Genomic DNA, 22,283 nt, shown 5'->3' with positions numbered 1-22,283 from the left:
CTGCCTCTGCTGCAGGCAAGCGCCCTGCGCCTCGTCTCGTGCCTGCGCCAGCAGTCGCAGCTTGTCCTCCAGGTGAGCCAGACGCTGTCGCTGTGAGCACAGGAGCCGCCACGGAGCATGAGGGGCTCAGCCTGAGCTCACCTGAGGGAATGTCTGCATGGGCACGACCCCATCCCTCTGCAGGACTGGCTGCTCTAGTTATTGCGACTCTGAACCTGCTTCCCGGCAGCCACCTCCTCCAGATGCCCTCTGGGCTCCCCTCCTCCCTCTCCGGTCACAGCACCCTTCCAGTCCCTCCATGCGTGTAGTCACAGGCTGCAGAGATGAGCCAAACCTTTCCACTATCTCAGGCCCTGATCTAAGGCTGAAGCCGACCCAACAGTGTCCAGGGTGTGCTGATCTGACCTCAACACCGCACTCCCGCCTCCCCACTCAGACCGCGGCTCTGGAGTCTGCATGTGGACCGTGATGCTGGGCAGCCTGGCTCTCGTAGAGGGTGGTGGACATCTGTGTGGCTCACCTCCTCCAGGTGGGCCTGGTTCTTGGCCTTGATCAGCTCCTCCTCCGCCTGGCCACGCTCGCTGAGTGCCGCTGCTTTCACTCGGCCCAACTCCTACATAGACGGTCACCTGCCAGTGCGTTCTCCTGTCCCTGGCCCAAGGCCCTTCTCTCTCTGGCCCATCCAGTCAACCCCAACGAGGGGAGCTCCTCTCTGCCAGCCTCCTGAGGGCCACGCAGCTGCTCTGCCACCTAGCTCGCTGGGCAAGGTGCCTACGGCCAACGGAGCCCGAATGCCACCTAAGTCCCTCTAGCTTCTTGGGCACATGGGGGGTGGGTCCCCAAAGTGGGACGTATGAGGCTCTGAGGCCAGGAAGGGGTCTCTGTGGTCCTGAGGTGGTGAACATCAGGGGTGCCTGCCTCGTTCAGCCCAGCGTGAAGGCAGAGCTTGGCCCTGCCTGGTGGGGGCTCACCTCTTCCAGGGACAGGCGAGCAGCCTCCAGCCTCTGCACCCGTTCCTGCATGGCCCTCTCACTCTCCTCCAGGTGCCGGGTCATATGCTCCACCTGCTCAGGGGCAGGAATTGTGGGGCCAGGCTGCAGAGCCAGGCCTCCCTACCTTCGCCCCATGGACTCCCCACCCTGGAAGGCAGGCGTCTCTTGGGAACCTCGTTCATTCTGAGAAAGCACTGCCTCGGGTGGCCTAGCAGGAAACTACCCTAGCATGCGCACGCTGCACAGGTGGGGCTTGGTGTCTCTTCAGCGGCAGCCTGTACTACGGCTGAGGCATGGCCGGGGTCCCCTCCCAGCCCCAATAGAAGGTTCTGGGTCTGACATCCGCTCAGGCTGGCAAAATACGGCCACCCAGTGACCCCAGGTTGGCAAGGGGAGCTCCCACCGGGCATGTGCTTTGGGGACACCTGCATGACACCAAGGACAGAGGCTGAGGAGCGTTAGAGGCCAGATGAGGCCAACAAAGAGGGCACCTCCTTGATGCGCAGGCTTTCCGAGTCCTCCAGGCTCTGTCTGCACCTTCTCTTCTCCATGTCCAGGCGCTCTGGAAGCCCAGGGGGCAGAGCGTGTGTAAGCATCCCCTGGGGGACCCTGTCCCCAGGGTGCCCATCCCCAACCCTTCCACAGCAGGCCTGCCCATGCCCACCCTCGGCCTGGATGGCCCGCATCTTCAGCTCGGCTGATGTGCTGGTCAGTTCTTGCCTGGTCTGGAACAGCTGCTCCTGCTGACACCTGACCTTCCGCTCCAACTCCTCTACCTGGAAAGCCGGCACCAGAGAGGGAAGCTGCAGCCCAGCCCTGCCGTGCCCACCCTGGGCTCCCTGGCTCCCCCACAGCTACCTGGTTTTGCAGGAGCAGGTTCTTTTCATTAGCAGCAGACAAGTCTCTGAGGAGCTTAGACTCCCGCTCCGCAGCTTCCTGGGAGGGGAACGTGGTATGGGCAGTGAGGGTCACGAAGCTGCCGCCCACCCGTCTCAAGCCCGCCCACCCACCTGCTGCTCCAGCTTGAGCTCCTTGGCCTGCCTCTGCGATAGGCTCAGCTGCTCCTGCTCCGCTGTGGCCAGGAGCTCCCCCAGGTCCTGGGCCTTCTGCTCTGACAGAGCCAGGGCGGCCTCCGTCATCTGCAGCCTGCAGAAAGGAAGGGCAGCACCCCCGCCCCGGCTGGAGCTTCACGTGCCTTACAAAGTCCTCGCTGCCCTCACTGCTGCTGGGCGCCTAGTGAACCCCAGCCAGCACCCGCCTCCTCCAGGAAGGCTTCTGGGTTACTGCCCCAGCCTCACCGTTTCCCACCTCTACATTGCAAACAGGACTTGCACACAGGCTCACACCACCCTCCTCTGCGCTGTGGGCACGTTTCTGAAGTATCCTGAGCCACCCCCTACTTACTTGGCCTTGAGAGCGTTGATGATGGAGTGCCTCTCATTCAGGGCTTCCTGAAGCTGTCCTACACGGGCTGCCGACGCCCTGTGGGCAGAGAGGAGGGTGCAGAGAGTAACCCAAACCCCAGAGCACTCCCGTACCCCTCTGGCCTCGGTAGCTGCTGCTGTTCCTTAAGCATCTACGGTCGCCTGGGCACTGAGCCTCCAGCCACCACCTCGTGGTCTCACTTGTGGGCTCAGGTTGGTCCCATCTGAGTCTGAGCCAGGACCCGATCCCTGAAGCCTTGTCTTGCCCCTGCCCTGCGCCCGCTCACCTGCTGCTCTTGGCCATCTCTTCCCGCTGCTTATCAATGGTCTCCATCAAGTCCAGAAACTGGGGACAGAGACAGCCACAGCCCTGTCAGAGCACCTACAGCCTGTCCACGCGACCTTCTCGGGGGAAGGAGAGCCGGCGCCCACCAACACAGCAAGGCAGCAAAGGGCTCCACCCACAGCGCCCCGTCTCCTTCACAGGAAGGGTGGTTCCTGCAGAGGGAGGCCTTGGGGCTCAGGCACCAGCTCCCCAAGGAAGCCCACCTGCAGGAGATCAGACCAGGAGGCCGCCCTCCTTCCCGGTACGAGCCACTCAGACAGGCTCTGCGGCCCCAAGGAAGGGAAGGTGGGCAGACCGCGGGGCCGAAGGAGGCAGGACATGGCCAGGCCCTCCAGCCACGAGCAGCTCCAAGGTCAGTGAAGGCGCCATTCTCACCTGCTTGGACTTCTCCTCCCGGAGGTGCTGGACCTCCTTGCTGAGGACGTGAGTGCGGGCTTGGTTCTCCTGGAAGATGGTGAGCCGGTCCTGGCTGTGGCCCATGGCTTGCTCTGCAGAAGGGGCTGTGTCAGCCGGGCGCAGGGGCTCATGCCTGGAATCTCAGCACTTCGAGAGGCCGAGGTGGGCGGATCACCTGAGGTCAGGGGTTCGAGACCAGCCTGGCCAACATGATGAAACCCTATCTCTACTAAAAATGCAAAAAATTAGCCGTGCATGGTATTGCACACCTGTAATCCCAGCTACTCAGGAGGCTGAGGCAGGAGAATCGCTTGAACCCGCGAGGTGGAGGTTGCAGTGAGCCGAGATTGCGCCACTGTACTCCAGCCTGGGTGACAGAGCGAACTCAGCTGTGTCACCCCGGAGCTGCTTAGCCTCAGGAGTGGCTGGTGGCCACCAGCCCTGCACCCGGCGGCTGGCTGCTTGGGAATCTATGCCTTGTAGGGCAACGTCTCTCCTGGCAAGTCAGGGGTGCCCCCTCAGTGCATGAGGGTGGAAGGTGCTTCGTGGGGTTGGGGCTGTGAGCAGGAGGCACCTGGTGTTGGGGGGTGCGGGCACACGTGGGGCAGAGGTGGTGGGGGCTGCTACACCACAAAAGGCGAGGGCCATCCTGGGGCATCTGGCCACCATCCCAAAGGTCAAGGGGCACCGCACAATGCTGAGGTGAACGCTGTGCCCAGCTCATGTTCTGGAAAGATCTGGGTGGCATGTGGCTAAGGGGCAGAGATCAGGAGCGATGACAACACCCAGGGCAGCACTGAGGCAAAGCCAGGGACGGTGCAGCTGGAGCCAGAGGCCAGGCAGAGCCAGCAGAAGGGGTGAGCCCGCAGCACAGGGGCCAGAAGAGGCTGCCGCTGTGCGTGGATTAGGGAGTACGGGGCCTGGCAAAGTTCTCAGCTGGGTCTGGGGCACTGGGGCCTAAGGCTGAGACATCAGCTGCAAGGATTTGGGGTCGCTGGTGGGAGGGAATGTGGAGGCCAACACAGGCCAGGCGGCCCCACTTCTCATGACTCACATGCAGGGCCACAAACTCAGGGTGACCAGGGAGCCTTCCTGGCCGAGGCCTGGGCCACCTGAAACATCAGCAAAGCCATCAAGGCCAGGGCTGTGAGCCACACGGCTTCAGCTTTCCCAGCTGTGACATGGGCACGCCGCCACTGCACAGGTCGTAAGAACTCAGCAAGCACAGGGCGCCTCAGACAATGCCAATGTGTGGTCAACGCCAATCAAGTGCCAAACAGGTGCCCCACGACCCCTCTGCTCCTTCCCGCTTCCCCTGGGCGCTCAGGCTGCTCTCCTCATCAGTTCCAGTCCTGAGCCGAGCACCCCGACCTCAGCGGACAGGCCTCCATCAAAGGCTGACACAACGCTCCACACAGCCCCGCACCGTACCCACGGCTCTGAGGACATCCCCGGGGATGTTGTTCCCAGCCAGGTCCAGCCTCCACAGGGTTCTGTTGCTGGGGAGACAGTTCATGAGGGCCCGGCCCCCCAGGAGGCCAACGTTATTCCAGCGCAGGTCTGGAAGGAAACCTGTAGTCACCAGACAGAATGCACCTGGCAGAGGGGGAGCTGGCCTGGCCAGGGTGCTTCCCTGTGGGGCACTGCCTTGTGGTCAACAGAGCAGGAATGCAGGCAAGTCCCCTAGCCCCTTACTTCCAAGAGCAAAGGCAGCCTCAGAGGGTGAAGGAGCCTGAGGCGCCTGGGAGGCCTCACCCAGCTGCTGGAGGGTGGTGTTGCCCTTCAGGGCGAGGGCCAGCTCCTCAGCGCCTTTGTGACTGATCTGGTTGTTGCGGAGGTCCAGCTGCTGCAGGGCGCCGTTGGCCGCCAGGCCCCCGCAGAAGGTGGCGAAGGCATCGTCCCACGTGCCCAGGCTGTTCCACTCCAGCGTGAGGCTGCAGGAGGGGCAGGAACCAGAGTTCGCCTAGGGGACAGCCTGGCCTGTGGGGTCCAGGGCTTAGGGACAGGTGTGGGCTTGGGGTCTGATGGGCCGGAGCCTCTGACTACTCCCTGCCAGCGTATGTGAAACACGGGCAACTGGCAGTGTGGAACTCGGGCTGCAGAACCATGTGCTCTGGGGCCAATCCTCAACCACAGAGACAGGGCCTGCGGTGATGGTGGGTCCGGACCACCCCCACCTCTGAATGGACTTGTTCTGTTGGAGGAGTTTTCCCAGAGCCTCAGCCCCTGCGGCCCGAAGATTGTTGCCCTAGGAGAGAAACAGGCCGTCAGTCACTCCCGTGCCCTGACTGGCTCTGAATTCCCGCCCATGCCCCAGGGGCCTTGGTCAGCCAGGGGACAAGGCTGGGGTGCACTCTGCAGGGAGGTGCAGCCTCCCTCAACTCCTGGGCTCCCTGCCTTCAGGGGGCTTCCAAGGGCCGGCTTGTTTGCCGACATGAACTCTTGCTCCGGAGATGGTCACACACAGGAGGCCATCAGAGAACAGCCTGGGGACTCACAGACAGTTTCCAGCCACCTGCCCAGACCCCCAGCCCCTGACACCTGGCATCTTCCCCCTCTCCTCTTGCCGGGGTGGCACATTCGGACACTCAAAAGCGCAGGTCTCTCACCTTTAAGTCCAGAAAGCGCAGCACGGTGTTGGCACACAGGCCTCGGAGCAGCAGTGTGGCCCCTGTGTAAGGGGGGCCAGCGGTCACTCTCTGCCCCTCCTGACCCCAAGATCCTCCCCGTTGGCCCCTTTTCAGGGCAGCTCCCTAGACCCAGGGAGGGACAACTGTCCCGGTGGTCTGGGTTGGCGCTGGCCAAGAGTCTCGCTGTGAAGTCATGTTTGAAACACCTGCAGCCCCTGTCAGGCACCAAGCCGGCTCAGCACGCGGGGAACCAGCTAAGCGGGACATGTTAAGGTCTCTCCCCTGTCCTACAGAGGAACTGTCCTCTACTCCCAGGTGCAGGAAGGGGCGCCCCTGCTCGCTTTAACTGCGGCACAGAAAGAGGAGAGCCTGGAGAGGAAGCGACCTCTGGGGCTGCCGAGGCAACAGTGTGGGCAGCTAAGGAGCAGAGGGATCCACCCCGCCGCGCCTGCCCACCTTCCTCGCTGAGCATGCAGTCACTCAGGACCAGCTCCGTGCACAGCATCTCCCTCGGCAGCAGCTTGCCCAGGGCCCTGCAGGTCTCCACCGTCAGGCTCTGCGTGGCCAGGTCCAGCCGGCCCCTGGGAAGCTGGTGCAGCTGCTGCAGGACAGCCTCCTGGGGCTCGGCCCCACTCTCCCTGCACAGGCGGCTGTAGGAGCGCCGGAACTCCTCCATGACCCGCGGGGCCGGCAGGGCCTCCTCCGCATGCTCCCGCAGCTGCTTAAAGGGAGCCGCCCGGTGCGGAGCAGTCCCAGCGCCAGGTACGGCAGACGGGGCCTCCGCCGACCCAGACGAATCCGAGTGGGCTCTGCGGGCGGGAGGTCCTGAAGCGCGGGGGCTGGGCGGTAGTCAAGGTCCGCTTTGGGCTGGGGCCCCGCAGTGCTTGGGGACTACCGTGCAGGAAGCAGGCAGGCGCGTCGCGCGACCCCTCCAGGCCCTGCCGCGCCTGCAGCCCCGACCCCAGCCCTCGCGACTGCCGCGTCGGGGCCTCAGTATCCAGGAAGAACAAGGCGCCCCGGGAGAGGCCGCGGGAACTACAACTCCCAGCAGGCTCTGCGCAGGCAGCCCTCGGTGCGGGCCAATGAAAAAAAAGGAACTGGCGCGCCCTTCGGGCCGCAAGCCGAAAGGGGGCAGCGCGCTCCAGGTTCATTGGCTAGAGGCATGAGGGTGGGGCCCCGAAGGGGCATGCTCCGGGCTCATTGGCTGATGGGTGTGAGGGTGGTGTCCCGGAAGGGAGCGCTCAGGGTTTATTGGCTGAGGGACGTGAGGGCGGGGCTGATGGAGGGCGCGCTCCGGCCTCATTGGCTGAGACATTGGGGCGGGGCTCCGAGAGAGGGCGCTCCGGGCTCATTGGCTAGGGGAGCGGGGCGGGGCTCCGAGGGCGCGCTCTGCTCTCATTGGCTGGAGGGGCGGGGTTCCGGAGGGCGCGCTTCGATGCTGCGATCATGGAGGGAGCCGGAGCTGGAGCCGGCTTCCGGAAGGTGAGGGCCGGGAGGCAGGGGCCAGGCAGGTGTGGACGCTCCGTCCCGACCCCACGCGTGACACCGTGAGGGCCAGACGCCAGCCCCCGCGCCGCCCACCTGTGTCTTTGAGGTTGGGCCCGTTCTCAGACTCTGACCCGAGCCCGGCCGCGCGCCCCGCGCCCTCCTGGGCGGGGTCTCGCAGCTAGTAGGAGGGCGCGTGGGGCAGCCGGGGCTGCGGGAAGGTGGAGAGGGTCTGCAGAAACAGGCAGGGGTGGGCGCCGTCATGGCGGAGTCCAATCCGGCGAAGAGAGAGGACGAGCTGGGCCGCCGCCCTGCGCCCTGAGCCTGGGGTCTCCTGTTAAGGGGAGATCAGGCCCCAGGACGGGGACAGTGAGACCATCCAGCCCGAGGAGCCGGCAGGACCTACCCTAGCCGCCAGGCACAGTGGTTTCCCTTTTGCCTGCTCCCTAGTGGGCACCAGCACTGGGCTAGGAACGCGTGGTTTCCTCGGTACTCCACGTTACTCACACTTGACACGGATTAACCCCACCCGCGAGTGGGGAAACTGAGGCACGGGGGCGTTAAGTGACTCAGCAGAGCTAGGGTCAGACCCAGGCCGTCTGAGTCAGGATCCGCCCAGGCTGCAAGGCGTGCCCCGCTCTTCCCTGCCCCTGGCAAGTGGAGCTCTCACAGGGTGCCATGTGCAGAGTCCATGTGCGGGGTCCCATCGGTGCAGGCAGAGTGGTTTCTGAGCCTTTCTTTCTTTTGCTCTACCTGAAGGTTGGGGCACTGAGCTTCCTCAATGTCAGCAAGGCCTCGTGGGCCTCTGTGGCCTGGGACGGGAGGGTCTCAGGCCCTTGTGAACCCATCCTGGGGGGAGGACTTCAGGGAAGTCCTGTAGAAGCAGGGAGAATTCTTTGTTTCTCCTGCATCGGGCCCTTCTTTATCACCCGGGACAGCAGGGGGTCAGTGTGGGGCACTCTGGTGGCATTGCTGAAGATTCTCGCCAGAACTCAGAAAGAGAAAGTCACTGAGGCCTGGGCCACCTCACTGGGTGGTTGGGAGAATCCACCAGGTTAGAGTAGCTGAAAGGCCACTGCTGGAGAGGGGGCACTGGGGACACACCCCAGGAGGTCATGTGTTCTCTCCATCAAGCCCACCTGACAACTAGAGGCCCGAGGGCTCTGGCCAGAGCTGGAGTTGTGGTCATTGCAGAGGATGAGTGTGAAGACGACGGGGAGCAGGGGGCCTGCAGCCCTGGTGTGGCGCCCACAGGTCATGGGGCAAAGCTGGGTGTGTCCCAGGCCCTCCCACAACCGCCCCAGTGCTGGGCCTGCCTTCCGAGGCCGCTGCCGGTGTACGGAGCAGCCCCTTGGATTGTCAAGGCAGCCCCGGCATCCGCCACTCTCTGGCGTGGGGTCCCGGAGCAGGTGGGAAGGTAGTGCCTTCTGGACGTTTTCTGGTGCCTTTCCGGTATTGCTGGCTGTGAGCAGCAGGAAGGACCAGCAGGTGGCGCTGAGCTCATGCGGGTGGTGACTAGGGGACAGCGAGGGCTCAGGACGAGCCGGGATGCTGGACCCTGCTGCTCCCTGCTGGGGAACATTTCACCTCCCGCGTCTCAGGGCTTCACCCATCCATGCTCTGCTTGTCACCTGCTGGACTGCTCTGGGTGAGGTGCTGTGACCTCCCTGTGGCCGACGCTGGCGGCCTGGCCGGTTGTTCACAGGTTAGTGCCTGTTTCTGGGCTCCTGGGCGCCCACTGCCCCTGCCCCCAGCCCTGGACGCTCCATGCTGGCTCCTTTCCCAGCCACTGTGGGCCAGTGCCTGGTCTGGGCCGCCTCACTGAGTCTCGTGGCTCCACCAGCCACCCAGGGCTGCCCTCCTGAGTCTCGGCCGCCACCACTGCCGCTGCCACCCGCCACTCTGTGTGGATAGCTCCTGTGTTCACACACAATGCATCCCAAACTGAGCTCCTGCGTCCTGGCTCCAAAATACACATGCCCACAGCCCCCCATCTCTTCAGAGCAGTGCTGTCCTTTTGGGGTCTCAGCGTGGACTCCTCCCTTGTCCCTGTCCTCCGTCCATCAGGAAGGCAGAAAGGCCCTGGCTCTGCAGCCCCCTCCCTTCCCCCCACCCCGGGCTTGGCAGCCAGAGTGGTCCTTTCAAATGCCAGTGCTGCTTTCCACAAAAAACCTAGAAAGGACTCCCAGTTGCCTGCCACGGAGAGCTGATCAGGCCCTGGGCCCTCAGCGTCTGGCCCACCCCTCACTCCAGCCTGCGGACCACGCTGGCACAGCCTAGCTCTGTACCCCCAGGACACGAGCACCTCCTGCAGGATCATGAGCACCAGGGCAGGACTGGTGGAGCTGACCCAGCACCCAGAACAGAGTTGGCACAAGCAAAAGGCCTTACGGGTGGCACTCCCTCAGTCCAGCCCTCCTGGGAGCAGCCACCTCCAGCCTCCAGACCCAACCCGGGCTCTGCCTTCCCTGCCTCTCCACAAGGAGAGCAGAGCCATGGCCCTCTGCCGGGGATGGGAGTGCAAGATCAGGCCAGACTCAACGAGGCCTTTCTCCACTCTCCCTGGAGCCCCAGCAGCGGGGCCTGCTCCCGTGTCTACGGCCACTCGCTGTAGGGAGGCTCCTCGCACAGACCTTGCCAAGAGTCCTGGCGCCCCGAGTGGAGCTGCCCACACATCCTGCTTCTCCAGCTTCTGCCACCCTAACCACTAGGCTGGCCCTCGTCCCCTGCCCTGGGAGAGGCCCAAGCACAGAGGGCGTCTCCAGCCGGAAATCACAGCCACTGTCACCCAGAATGATCACCAGCCCGGGGGTGCGGGGGGAGGGTGGGGCCTGGCTGACACCCCCTCTCTTCCAGGAGCTGGTGAGCAGGCTGCTGCACCTGCACTTTAAGGATGACAAGACCAAAGGTACAGGCAGGGGTGTGGGCGGGAGGTGGGTCCCCGTACTTGTCCTCAGAGACCCTTTCCCGCAACTCTGCAGGGCCAAGGCCTGGGGCGGGCGGGGGTAGGTCTGGAGCCCCCAGCCGGAGCGGTGGGTGAGGGTCCCACATGACCTCCCCTGCCTTGCAGTGAGCGGGGACGCGCTGCAGCTCATGGCGGAGTTGCTGAAGATCTTTGTTGTGGGTGAGTCCGGGGCCCACGCTCCTTCCGGGCACCGCGTCCCGGATTCCTTTTGTGTTTTCACAGCGGGAAAACCAAGATGTGTTTTCCCCAGTTTCCCACAAGGTCCTAAACTTGGGTCTCCTGAGCCTGTTTGTCAGGTGCTGTGGCCTGGTTCTGGGGGCTGCCCGTGGGTGTGGGTGGGGGCACCGGCCCAGGCTGAGGCCCTCGCTGGGCTCGGGTTTAAGATCCCCCACCTCGCGTTTCTCACCGCAGAAGCAGCAGTCCGCGGGGTGCGGCAGGCCCAGGCAGAAGACACGCTCCGTGTGGATGTGGACCAGCTGGAGAAGGTGCTCCCGCAGCTGGTGGGTGAGCGTGGGTCGCGGCGCCAGTGGAGGTGCCCAGCTGGCTGGCCCTAAGCACTTCTCTCCCCCACAGCTCCTGGACTTCTAGGGATCTCAGCCGTGGCTGAGGCCACCCCCAGAGCAGCCCGTGGTCCACAGAAACAGGCCTTGTGTTTCCAGCGGTCTCTGATAACAGGCGGGGAAGGACCTGAGGGGTTGAGTTGATTCAAACAAGATCCCCAGGTGTCTCCAGCCTGTGCAGAAGGGGCAGGACTGCAATGCATTGCTGCCCTCGGAGTGTCCAGTGGGGACACTGGTGTGGGAAGGGGCAGCACCTGGGGAGTCCCTGCCTCTCCTCCCTGGGGCAACAGTGTGCGTACCACCCAGGGTCCTACAGGCAGGTGCTGGGAAAGGCCCGGCCACCAGGTAGCCTGTGTGTTTGACAAACAGCGGCTGGCAGCACCGCCTCCTGCCCACATTCCTGCCACCCGACATCAAAGCTGGCGTGTGACCTTTCCAGCCATGCGATATTCCCCTTGGAAGATGCTTCCCCCGGCTATAAATTTGTTCTCACAAAGCAACATCAATAAATCAAAACTGTCTCTCCCAGCTTGGCCTTCTTGCCATTAATCACCAAAGTCAAACTGCTTCAAAGCCTCGCTCCCCGTGTGCGCCCTTCCACTCCTGGTAAGAAAGCAAAGCACCAGGAGGACGCACTAACAAACAGCATGTGTGCGAGTGACTCGGCCCCGCCCCCAGGCGCTGCGGAACCCGGACCGCGTACATGTGGCCACCCGCCTGGAAAATGTTACTCCTGCCCCAGGGGTTGGGGCAGCCACGGGAGCTGCCACCAGTGGGCAGTGGCTTCCAGGAATGTTCCTGTGGCCGCAGGCAGTGGCCACAGGCAGGACCAAGACGCACAGGGTGAGAGAGACTGGCCCAAGGGCCTGCTGAAATGAAGAGCAGGCCTCCCCTTTTCTCCGACACCAGTCCCAAGCAGTGCGTGGGGGTGCAGCTCAGCCCCCTCAGGCCATGCCCTCTGCCCACCCTTGGAGACACAGGGCTGTGGGACCTGCCTGGATGCCCCGCCCAAGTCTGGCTGCCCTCTGACTCTCAGGGGCCTCTGGCATAAGCTCCACTTGTGCCAATGCTTGGGAAGTGGGCACAGCCTTGGTCACTTCCCCTCCAGCCCACCTCACTTTCTCTCTCGTCAGAGCCCAGGACTGGAAGCACCCCAAGGGCTCTCAGCTGAGCACCATCCCGGTGCCCCGCAGGAAGGGGAAGGGGTAGGGAGTCAGGGTGGGAAGCACAAGAGCTGCCCCGTGGGACCCATCAGAGGCGGCCCAGCCTCTCTGCTGCCCTGGTGCCCAAAGACAACTTTGAGGCAAGCCTCTTCATCCTTGATTGAGCCCCACTGGCCCCGGGAAGGCAGAGCTGCTGAGACCCACCCCTTCCCCGCTCTGCCCACCTCAGTAGGTCAGTTTGAAAGCCCTGGGAGCCTGTGGAAGTCATCAGACTTGCTGGGGAGGCTGGCTGTGGGGTGGGCCAGGGCCAGAACGCAGCACTATAGCCGCTCAGGGGCAGTGGGAGGCCCAAGGTCAGGCCCTGCCCTGCAGATGTGGGGGGACCTACTAACTCCTTCCCCAGCTCTCGGCCCGGGGCTTGGCTCCTGGGTTGCAGGTAATTTCCCCAAAAAAGCCTTTTTTCCAGCACTTCTGTTCTCCTTGGAGAAGGGATAAAAACTATTAGGTAAAAATGAAGAGGAGACCCACATGGGTTCCAGATGCATACCGCGGCCCACAGCGCTCCTCCTGTCTCTTATACACATCTAGATGTGTATAAGAGACAGGATTACAGGCGTGAGCCACAGCACCCAGCCCTTCAGCCCAATGGCCCTGCCACAGCACCCGGCCCCCCACCCTCCACCCGGCCACAGCACCCTGCCTTCCACCCGGCCACAGCACCCTGCCTTCCACCCGGCCGCAGTACCCGGAAGCTTCAGCCACTTGGGCACCTTGCCCAGGCTCCTCTTCACAGGCTGGGCCGTCCCTGGGATGGGCTCAGGGGGGCCCAGTGCCCCCTCCTCAGCAGTTGGTTCAGACTCAGGTGCAGGGTCAGGGGCTGGCAATGGGGAAGGGGAACCGGCGACCCTGGACATGCACCTAGGGGGAGGCGAAGATGCAGGCTGCTGAGTGCCACCATGGGAGGTGCCCCCAGACCCACAGGCACTTACCTGGCCACCAGCATGTCGGCTGCAGATGGGGAGATGGCATGCTCCAGCAGGCCAGGCTCCAGGTAGACACCTGCAGGGAGGCCCAAGCTCACCCTCAGCCTCTGAGGGGGGGGCCACCCGCCACCTGCCACCCGCCACCCGCCCAGCATCTGCCCAGCATCTGCCCACCGGCACTCGGCTCTGGGAGGGCAGTGGCCAGCAGGTGGCTGTCCCAGCCCTCTCTCGGGGAGGTGGTTATTGGGGCCGCAGAGCTCCCTCTCAGACCCAAAGGAGGCCCCAGACTGAACGCCCTTCCAGGCAGCTGACTCTGAGGTCCAGAGACAGGCTGGCCGGGCTCCAACACCGGCCCCAACCACCGACACTCACCTGCCGGCTCCTTGGCTCCGAAGTGTACCAGAGCGGCCGGGAAGAGGTTTGCCTGCAGGGAGGGCGGGGGGCTCAGGGGCCGGGTGGGCACCATGGGCAGAGCACCCCCCTGCAGTGGAGGCAGCCACACCCCCAGGGCCCGGCCCTGCTGATGGCCACAGCTTCACCATCAGACGGGCTCTGCCTGCCCAGCCCCCATGAACCCCTCTTCGCCCAGCTTCCTGTCTGGCACCAACCCTACCCCTGTATGCAAGACCAGGGCGCCCTGGGACCAGCGCCCTCCATGGGACCACCCCAAGCCCCAAGCCAGCTGAAGGCTGCGGCCTCGAGGGTCCGCAAGCCACGCAGCATCACAGTCCTCCCTCCTCTGGCCTCTGCACCTGAGGAAGGTGGGGCCAGGCGTGGCGGGTCCTGGCGTATGTGCCGGGACCACCGTGGAGAGGCGCAGCTGCCAGGGTGGGTATCCCCCTCCCAGCTCCAGATTCCCCCTCCCGGCTCCAGGCTGCTCGGGGCCACAGGCTGGGGGTGGGAGTGGGGCTGGGGGATGTTAAAAGATTAATAAGAGGAAGCTTCAAAGGCCAGGCCCAGGAACGCTGAAACCTCAGCCTCCAGCCAGGGGCCCAGGGACACAAACAAGGGCCGTGAATGCTTTGAAAACCCAATTGTGCCGCCTGGGATCAAAGCCTTGTGAGGAGAGAAGGGCCTGTGGGGTGGGCAGGGGCTGCCCGAGTGGCCCTGAAGAGGCGCCGGAAGCTGGGGAGCCAGGAAAGGAGCACGGGGAGGACAGCGCCAGGAGCCGCCGTGGTCTCGGCCTCTCACAGGCGGACGGCATGCTTCATCACCACGGGGCCTCCAAGATTCACACCCAGGCTGCAACTGCTCACAGAAGCCCAGGGGACACTGCCCAGAGGCCGCTGTGGGCACAGGAGGCCTGGCCAGCCCCACCTGCAGCCCACCTGCAAGGGGCAAGAGGGCTCCCTCAGAAGCCACCGATGCAGAGAGGCACCTGGTGTTCATCACAGCCGCACAGGCCAGGACCCTCACCCGGCACTGCCCCGTGGGACGCACAGAAAGGGGCAGGCAGGACTCGGGAACGCCAGCGGAGGGAAGTAGGCTTGGTGGCCGGGCCTGGGGCACCCAGGCTCTGTCTGCGCCTCTGTGCAAGGAGCACTGAGCCAGGCAGCCTACCCGGCTGTCCCCATGTGCTCGTGCCCAGCCTTGACTCAGGAGGGATCCCACTGCTCGGACGAGGGGATGGTGGAGAGGAGGGTCAGCAGACTGGGCGGCATGGAGGCTGACCCGTGCTTGGAGAGGCTCGGCCTCTGGATGGACCCCAAAAAAGGAGCCTCCCAGAGTCCATGTCACCTCCGTCCCCCACTGGTGGAAAGGGTGTTCTCTGCCCTGGTTCCCAGGCGCCATCTCAGTAAGCGACCCAGGGTGAACGGAACCACCCAGTCACCAAGCTGGGGCTAGAAAAGGAAGGTGGGTCACACCATCCCCCCAGCCACCCAGAGCAGGGCCCAGGACGGGCCTTTGAGGGAGGCTCAGGCTGAGAGGCCTTTCCCCACCAGCACTGCCCCAGGAGGTCTCAGGCTGCCCGCCTGGCTCCCTCGGCTGACAGGGAGAAGAGGGGGCACCCGCCCTGCCCTGACACAGCCTGAGGGCCTGGAGCCGGCGCCTCCCTCGCTGCTGCCCAGGACACTGGGGTCCCAAATCCGGCCACCTCTCTGCTGCCAGCCCCTTACCCCACTCAGTGTTGCCAGGAAGAGTTTCCGAAAGGAGGCCCACGCCAACCCCCATGGGGCAGCAACTCTGCAGGGGCTGCATGCACACGTGGCCCAGCGCCCCGGTCGCCCCCTCCAAAGAGAACGGCACCACCCTCGGGGAAACGAAGCCAAGAGAGGAGCCCTTACAGCCCAAGATGCCCGGGAGGGAGGTGGCACCATGGTGCCCGGGAGGGAGAAGGCACCACAGTGCCCGGGCAGGGAGAGACGGGGCATCCACCCACAGAGCGGGAGCGGGTACTGCAGGAGCCATCCCACCTTCTGCAAGACCATTTGTCAACGAGGAACATTTCAGAGGGTCCAGGTGGGGTAGGGCCTGGTGGGTGGGAGGAAGGGGGCCTGTCGTTCCCAAGAGGCCCTGGCAGTGGGCAACACAGCAGTACAGGACGGGGCTGTCCTGGGTGGAAAGGAAGGACAGACCTGGCTAGGGGTGGGCACCCAGCAGGCACTCAGGCCGGAAGTGCCAGTCACTCCTTCCCAAGTGGGTGGCCAGTGTCCTGGCAGAGGGTCCCCCGAGGCAGCCTGACAGCTCCAACAAACAGAGGGTGTTAGGAGCCAGGCTTGCCCCACCAAAGCCAACGGAAGGAAGCCCAAACAGCAGAGACTTTGAAGAGATAAGTGAGGTGACCGTGACATCAAAGGTGGGCCTAGTCCAGGATGACCTTCCTTACGACATGAGGATGCGGACTGCACACAGAGGTGGCCGTGCCAGCCCTGATGCCCAGGGCCAGGAAGCAGGTTTCAGGCAGCGGTCGGGGCTTTGTTCCCCACAGTGGTGCCCCCACGCTGCTCACACTTCCCTGTCCTCAATCCTGGCCGCCTCCTCCCAGCCCTCCCAGAAAACCTGCGCTCTCCTGGGCCAGGGCCACAGAGGGCTGCCGGGCTACCCGAGCCCCCACACCCACGCACGCTGTCCCTCTTAGAAGCAGGGGCCAGAGCAGGGCCCCGCCAGAGACAGACATGAAAGCCGGTGCTTCCACGCCCGCCGCCTGCTTGCCTGCCAGGGAGGCAGGCTTCCCCCGCTCGGCCCCGCCAGCTCTCTGACGGCAGGCAGGCAGGAACGTCACCAGGGACGCCACCCCGAGAGGCCCCCAGACTAGAGCCGAGCTGACGGAGGGCAGGAGATGGTGGCTGGCGGGGAAGCCATGTATCTCCAGGAGCAGCGCAGCAGCACCCCAGTGCTCTCAGGGGGCCTCCCAGTGGGAGGGTGGGCTGCAGGCCTGGGCGCTGGTCCTCCTCCACCCCAAGGCATCTTCCAAATTCAATGTTTATCAACTGGCTGGCCAGCAAGGGAGGGGGTGGAGACGGAGGAAGGAGGCCCAGAGTCCGCCCGGCAGCTCAGGGGCTGAGAGGGGACTGTCTCACCCCTCCCCTGCCTCCGTCTCAGGGAATCCCACTCAGTCCTGCTCCTGATCACCCCTGGCAGCTGCCAGCCTTCTTGCCCCATCTCAGCAAGTGGCTGCAGCCCCAGGCAGCAAGCAAGCTTCTCACCTCCAACCCAGGCCTCTGCAGAGGCCTGTGGCCACTTAAAAAAAAAAAAACGCCTCTGTTGCTAATTAAAATATCTGAAGAGGCTTTGAAGAGGAAACCATTAGGCCAGAGGGCTTCGGAAGGCCCCAGGCGGCTCTCCCACAGGCCAAGGACAGGACATTCATTGCTTCTGGCTCTGGAGGGTGGCCCAGCAGGGCTGGGGACCGGGCACCCTCACTCTGGCCCCACCCTCAGGAGCTCTCAGGGAGGTGGCAGGGACCCACAGAAGCAGCGGACAGCTATGGGTACCAGGGCATTCCTAGCAGGGGCCAGCGGGGCCAGCGGGAGAGGCCGGGAAGGGGGAAGGGGCAGGAACACAGACTTGGCAGCTGAAGCCCCAGGCGGCCGTCTCCAGCTGAGGGCCTGGTCCCTCTGGGGCTCCCCAAGCCCTGCTCCCAGGCCTGCCGGGCCCTTCCTCACCCAGACGCCTGGGCGGGCACTGGTGCTGCCTTGGCCCCAGCACAGCAGCCCAGGGGGGCCGAGACCTCCAAGCGGCCTCAGTTCAGGCAGGCCGCCTAGCAGGCCCTTTCTCACCCGGGGCCAGGCAGGAAGCAGAGGAGGCTGGAAAGACCTGTCAGAAACAACTTCAGAGGCGCACGGCCCCCTCTGAACCCACCCGCTCTCAAAGGCTTTATTATCCCACACCAGCGCCTGCCAAGCCACTCCTTCCTGACTGCGGGCCTCACCCTCGAGTCCTGCCCTCCCTGGAGGGCCCCGCCCCGCAGCACCCCAGGGAGGCCTTCGGGTACCTGAAAGAGGGTCCGCGTGTGGTCGTCCAGGACTGTTTTTGGAGGGGTGATGACTGAGGAGAGAAGGCATCTATGTGTTAGGAAGCACTGCGGTCCCCATCCACGCTCCCAAAAGAAGACAGGCCCGAAGATGGGGGTGACACCTCACGTGGGGCAGAAGAGCCCCTCATGATCACGCCCTGTGCCCACACTCCGGCTGCAGAAACCCCAGCTGGGGGCTCGGAGGGGCTGGGGCGGGGCAGGCCCAACTGCAGGGGTCACCACCCATGCAGCCCAGCTCCCCTTGAGGGGGGCAGCCTAACCCGTTGCCACCTAGACGCTCCAAGGGAGGCCAGCCGCTTCCTGTCCACCGACCCTTCCCACAGTCCTCGCGCTGGAGTGGCCTGAGCCCCAGGGGTGGGGGAGCCCCAGGGCTCCAGAGGGGAGCGGAGCGCTGAGACAGAAGGCAGGAAGCCTGGCTCCTACCCTCCCACCGCCCGGCTCAGGGAGAAGGGCCCTGCTAGGTCCCCACACAGACACCATGGGCTGCAGGAGGCAGCTGGGCAGGAGGCCACAGATGCTGCTCCCGTGGAGAAGCTGCCGAGAGCCCCAGCTGGGACAGGCGGTGTGCCCACAGCACCAGGGTCTCCAGCACTGGAGGCAGGAGTGGGCTCAGGAGAAAAAACTTACACAGGTAAAACGACAGCTCAGGGTTCCCCAGGTGGCTCCTCACGAAGTCTCGCAAGTCCCCCACTGCAGAGGAGAAAGAACATAGAGACAGCTCTTCTTCCTGCCCCGGGCACTGGGCCACTGCTCCCACCCTCCTGGGCCTTTCCCCGAGGGGTGGAATTCAGCCCTGTTCCTCCCACAGCACCCCCGGTGCTCGACGTGGCTGGGCCCCCGTGTGGGCCACACTTGGGACCCTCGCCCTGCTGCAGGAGGGCACTCCCGCTGCCAGCCTGTACCCCCCAGTCCCCCCCCACCCCAGCCTCAGTGCTTCCCTGGGGGAGGTCCCTGAGACCTTGGGCTGCTGCCACCCAGCTGTCTGGGGTACAGGTCACAAGCCCCTGAATGTCACAGCACCACTGCCCTCCTCCCGGGGTATGGTGCCTTCCTCTGGGTGCCCCTCTGCCCCAGCTGTGCCCAGTAGGTGGGTGACGTGAGCACTCAGGACCACAGGCTCATCTGGAGCGAGTGCCCAGCCTGCCTGACACTGCAAACTGGGTCGCCTCTGCACCCCCAAGGGGACCTCAGCACCTGCACCTGCCCAGTGCCCTGGGACCCGCAGGCCAGGTGGCTGCAGTCCTGTAGCCTGGAAGGAAGGAGCCAGGAGGGGCTCTGTGGGCCCCCGCCCCCCTCCCCGGACACCGGCAGCGCTGCCCACCTGTCTCGCTGGGGCGGAAGAAGCCCTGTAGGACGTAGCGGTCGGGGAACAGAACCCTCAGAGCCACCTAGGCCAGACAAGTGGAGGGGTTGGAGGGACGGCCGGAGCTGCACCAGGGACCAGGCACGGCCTCCCCGCTCGGCCCACGCCAGGCCACGGACACCAGGGCTGGGGCAGGCAGAAGCAGCAGCCACCCCCAATCAGGGCCCGGGCCTCGACTCCCCCATGGTAGGCCGGGCACGGAGACAGCCGAGTACCGTGCGTGCGCACAGTGGTCTGAGTTCTAAAACCACATTGACCTGTGTTCAAATTTGCTGTTTAAAGTTTCATTCAGGCCGGGCGCGGTGGCTCAAGCCTGTAATCCCAGCACTTTGGGAGGCTGAGATGGGTGGATCACGAGGTCAGGAGATCGAGACCATCCTGGCTAACCCGGTGAAACCCCGTCTCTACTAAAAAATCCAAAAACTAGCAGGGCGAGGCGGCGGGTGCCTGTAGTCCCAGCTACTCGGGAGGCTGAGGCAGAAGAATGGCGTGAACCCAGGAGGCGGAGCTTGCAGTGAGCTGAGATCCAGCCACTGCACTCCAGCCTGGGCGACAGAGTGAGACTCCGTCTCAAAAAAAAAAAAGTTTCATTCGGCCGGGCGTGGTGGCTCACACCTGTAATCCCGGAACTTTGGGAGGTCGAGGCGGGCGGATCACCTGAGGTTAGGAGTTCAAGAACAGGCTGGCCAACATAGTGAAACCCCATCTCTACTTTAAAAACATCCAAAAATTAGCCGAGCTACTGGTAGTGGACACCTGAAATCTCAGCTGCTCAGGAGGCTGAGGCAGGAGAACTGCTTGAACCAGGAGGCGGAGGCTGCGGTGAGGCGAGATCGCACCACCACACTCCAGCCTAGGTGACAGCAAAGCTCCATGTCAAAAAAAGAAAGTTAGGCTGGACACTGTGGCTCACGCCTGTAATCCCAGCACTTTGGAAGGCCAAGGTGGGCAGATCACAAGGTCAGGAGATTGAGACCATCCTGGCTAACACAGTGAAACCCTGTCTCTACTAAAAAATACAAAAACAAAATTAGCTGGGCGTGAGTGGCGGGGGCCCGTAGTTACAGCTACTCGAGAGGCTGAGGCGGGAGAACGGCGTGAACCCAGGAGGCGGAGCTTGCAGTAAGCTAAGATCGTGCCACTGACTCCAGCCTGGGTGACAGAGAGAAACTCCGTCTCAAAAAAAAAAAAAAAAAATTCATTCTAAATCATGAGCAGGGGAGGATCGACTGGCCACTAGAGGCAGACATGCCACAACGGGGGGTGGGTCCTGCTCAGAGCTGTGCCTCCGCTGCCCCCACATCCCACCCGCAGACCTCTGGGGGGCCCTGCTCAGAGCTGTGCCTCAATTGCCCCCATGTCCCGTCCATAGAACTGACAGGGGGCCCCCTCAGAGCTGTGCCTCTGCTGCCCCCACGTCCCGTCTGCAGACCTTTGGGTAGCGCTCCAGCTTCTCCTTTATCTGCGCCTCCCTGAAGGCCTTGGTCACCAAGGGTGCTTCTTCCAGGCGCTTCCTGTGGTGAGGAGTGGAAGGGAACAGGGCTTCTGGTCAGAATGGGGGCCACGGCAACTGGCCCCGGGCTCCTCACCTGCACCCGCCAGGGTGGAAGTGGGCTGCTCTCCCCGCACAAGGCAGGAAGATCTGAACACCCCTCCCTAGGCCCCAACCCTCTGAGGTGCTCTTAAGGGCAGCCTGTCAGGGACCTGGGCCACGAGCCAGTGCTGGCACCTGGGCACGGCGGGCAGCACAGGCACCCGACGGGGCAAACCCTGACTCGAAGAAGCTGGGAGGCACTGAGGGAGCACCCACCGCTCACTCTTGAGCTGGGCCAAGCGCCTTCTCACGTCATCCACTGTCAGCTCAAAGAACTCATCAGGCAGCTCCGCTGGCCAGGCCTGCAGCCGCTCCTCCAGGTCAGGGTGGCACACCACAGGCTCCCGGTCCACGGGCTCCAGGTCCACGGGCTAGAGGCAGAGGGCGCGGCTGACGGCGGGGGTCACGGGGGGCCCTCCACACCCCGGGCTGTCAGCATCCCCAGCCGAGGTGGGCACACAGACTTGGGAGCTGGGCCCACTCTCTCCCTGGCCCCGGCCAGCACAGTGCCAGGGCCAGGTCCTGGGGGCAGGGCTGGGCACAGCAGCTGGGGGCCCCCACCCCACTCAGGGCCTGTCCAGGGCTGGAGACCCTCCTTCTCCCAGTCAGTGCACCAGACCTGACGCTGAGCCCCTGCTCCCCACCCATCAGGGTGCATGGCCCCTGGAGTCTGGCTCAGGCCACGTCAGGGTCTCTGTGGGGGGCAGGGGTGGCGACAGCCGCCAAATTAGAGCGTCGGCAAAAACCCCAGCCCAGCTGCCCCCGCTGTCCCCACTGCCCTTTTGGCCACAGCTCCATGGCCAGGCTGACTCCATGCACGCCTGCCCCCAGGGAACAAGTCGGCCCTTCCCTCTGCCCACCCTGGGATGCGGGAGGGACACTGTCACCCCTAATTGGCATCAACAGCAATGAAATGGACAAAGCCGGGCCATGCAGCTCCCGGAGCCCTGGGCAGTGATTTCGGTGCATTCGGCCCAGTGTTGGAATGGGTGGGACACCACACTCGGCCCCGTCCCCTCTCACACAGAACAGCCGAGAGCCGTCGGGAGTGCGGGTGGCCTGGAGCTGGCTCTGGGCTCCCACCCCTACCTCCAACTCTCAACACCTGGGGATGGCTTGGCAGGTCCTGGGAACAACCCTCCTGGTCTGGTCCCGCCTCCCCTGCAGTCTCCCACGCAGCCACAGGCCGCTGCCTCCTGCCCTGCACAGCATTCCAGCGCTCCCACCATGCCCACACTGGGTGACAGCCAGGGTGCGCCTGCCAGAGGTACACCTGTCCCAGGTGTCTCCAGGGCTGCCCTCCAGACAGACACATAAGACCTTGACTGCCGTGGGCGACAGGGCCCTGCAGCCACCCAGCACGTGGCTCTGTCATGACTTGTCACGGGAGTCTGGCAGAAGCCCCACTGGCTTTGGCAGTGTCGTCGCAGGGCAGCCAGCAAGGGCTGACCATGGCCCAGCAGTGGGGCCACAGGTGGCTGACCAAGGTCCCTGGGGGTTGCCCTTCCAAAGCCACAACCATCCTGCAGCCACTGAGAGCAGCCTGCGCCACAGCTTTTTATAACAAGATGCCAGGCGCCAGGCGGCCCCCCACAGCCCCAGCGCCTGCATTCCAGAGGGCCGCGAACACGCCTGGGTTCCCAGGGGAGAGGAGGGCAGGACGCGGTGCACCCTGGGCCAGGAGCCACCGTGTCCATGAGCGGCCAGGCCAGCCTGTGGCAGGTCGGCATCCTCTGCAGCCTGGTCCAGAGCCTCCCTGGAGGAGCCCCCCAGAAGCCGCGCTGTCTCCCCGAGCGGGCAGAGCACCCCGATGGGCACGCACCGAGCCTGACGACCAGACGGGGCCCTGTCCCCAGGACACGACATGCTCAGACGGCCACATCCAGGGCACAGCCTGGGAGTCAC

The 22,283-nt window shown here is 64.3% G+C and overlaps 3 protein-coding genes across 9 annotated transcripts in view; 1 reads left to right on the top strand and 2 right to left on the bottom strand.

The window, feature by feature from the left end:
* Positions 1-6,821, bottom strand: LRRC45 (leucine rich repeat containing 45; the record flags this gene model as incomplete). Its single annotated transcript, XM_011997644.1, has 15 exons — positions 6,245-6,821; positions 5,768-5,829; positions 5,336-5,406; positions 4,914-5,092; positions 4,590-4,718; positions 3,138-3,250; positions 2,704-2,762; positions 2,397-2,474; positions 2,003-2,138; positions 1,851-1,928; positions 1,657-1,768; positions 1,484-1,554; positions 972-1,064; positions 521-613; positions 1-90 (listed from the first exon to the last, which is right to left on the bottom strand). Coding segments are annotated over exons 1-15 (1,584 nt in total), but the record flags the coding sequence as incomplete, so codon positions are not given.
* Positions 6,822-7,188: 367 nt separating this feature from the next.
* Positions 7,189-11,326, top strand: STRA13 (stimulated by retinoic acid 13). Of its 7 annotated transcripts, none has more exons than XM_011997254.1 (5): positions 7,189-7,270; positions 10,130-10,181; positions 10,344-10,397; positions 10,650-10,738; positions 10,812-11,326. In XM_011997254.1, exons 1-5 carry the CDS (start codon positions 7,235-7,237, stop codon positions 10,824-10,826), a joined length of 246 nt encoding a protein of 81 aa, XP_011852644.1. In that variant the 5' UTR covers positions 7,189-7,234; the 3' UTR covers positions 10,827-11,326. The 7 variants fall into 7 exon arrangements, with proteins under 7 accessions (XP_011852644.1, XP_011852925.1, XP_011852855.1 ...); XM_011997110.1 differs by having other exon boundaries at positions 7,204-7,270; positions 10,344-10,534; XM_011997314.1 differs by having other exon boundaries at positions 7,215-7,270; positions 10,650-10,723.
* Positions 11,327-11,343: 17 nt separating this feature from the next.
* The window catches only part of ASPSCR1 (alveolar soft part sarcoma chromosome region, candidate 1), a 46,810-nt gene continuing 35,870 nt past the window's right edge, over positions 11,344-22,283 (bottom strand). The window contains exons 10-18 of the mRNA XM_011969382.1: positions 20,595-20,749; positions 20,217-20,298; positions 18,743-18,809; positions 18,049-18,111; positions 17,380-17,432; positions 13,317-13,368; positions 12,951-13,020; positions 12,682-12,879; positions 11,344-11,401 (exon numbers count right to left, since the gene is read on the bottom strand). Coding sequence (XP_011824772.1) covers positions 11,344-11,401; positions 12,682-12,879; positions 12,951-13,020; positions 13,317-13,368; positions 17,380-17,432; positions 18,049-18,111; positions 18,743-18,809; positions 20,217-20,298; positions 20,595-20,749 — 798 coding nt within the window. The remainder of the gene's footprint in view (positions 11,402-12,681; positions 12,880-12,950; positions 13,021-13,316; positions 13,369-17,379; positions 17,433-18,048; positions 18,112-18,742; positions 18,810-20,216; positions 20,299-20,594; positions 20,750-22,283) is intronic.

Source organism: Mandrillus leucophaeus, unplaced genomic scaffold (genome assembly GCF_000951045.1).
Source record: "Mandrillus leucophaeus isolate KB7577 unplaced genomic scaffold, Mleu.le_1.0 Scaffold1, whole genome shotgun sequence".
Lineage (NCBI taxonomy): Eukaryota > Metazoa > Chordata > Mammalia > Primates > Cercopithecidae > Mandrillus > Mandrillus leucophaeus.
The sequence above is the reverse complement of the archived record's forward strand: the minus strand, read 5'-3'. Positions and strand labels throughout refer to the sequence as shown.

What these genes read in the sequence shown, in the direction of transcription:
- STRA13 (XM_011997110.1), top strand. Translation starts at nt 7,235, where the DNA reads ATGGAGGGAGCCGGAGCTGGAGCCGGCTTCCGGAAG. An exon ending in TAAGGATGACAAGACCAAAG is followed by an intron (nt 10,182 to 10,343) that starts GTACAGGCAGGG and finishes CCTGCCTTGCAG; the next exon opens with TGAGCGGGGACGCGCTGCAG. An exon ending in AGAAGGTGCTCCCGCAGCTG is followed by an intron (nt 10,739 to 10,811) that starts GTGGGTGAGCGT and finishes TCTCCCCCACAG; the next exon opens with CTCCTGGACTTCTAGGGATC.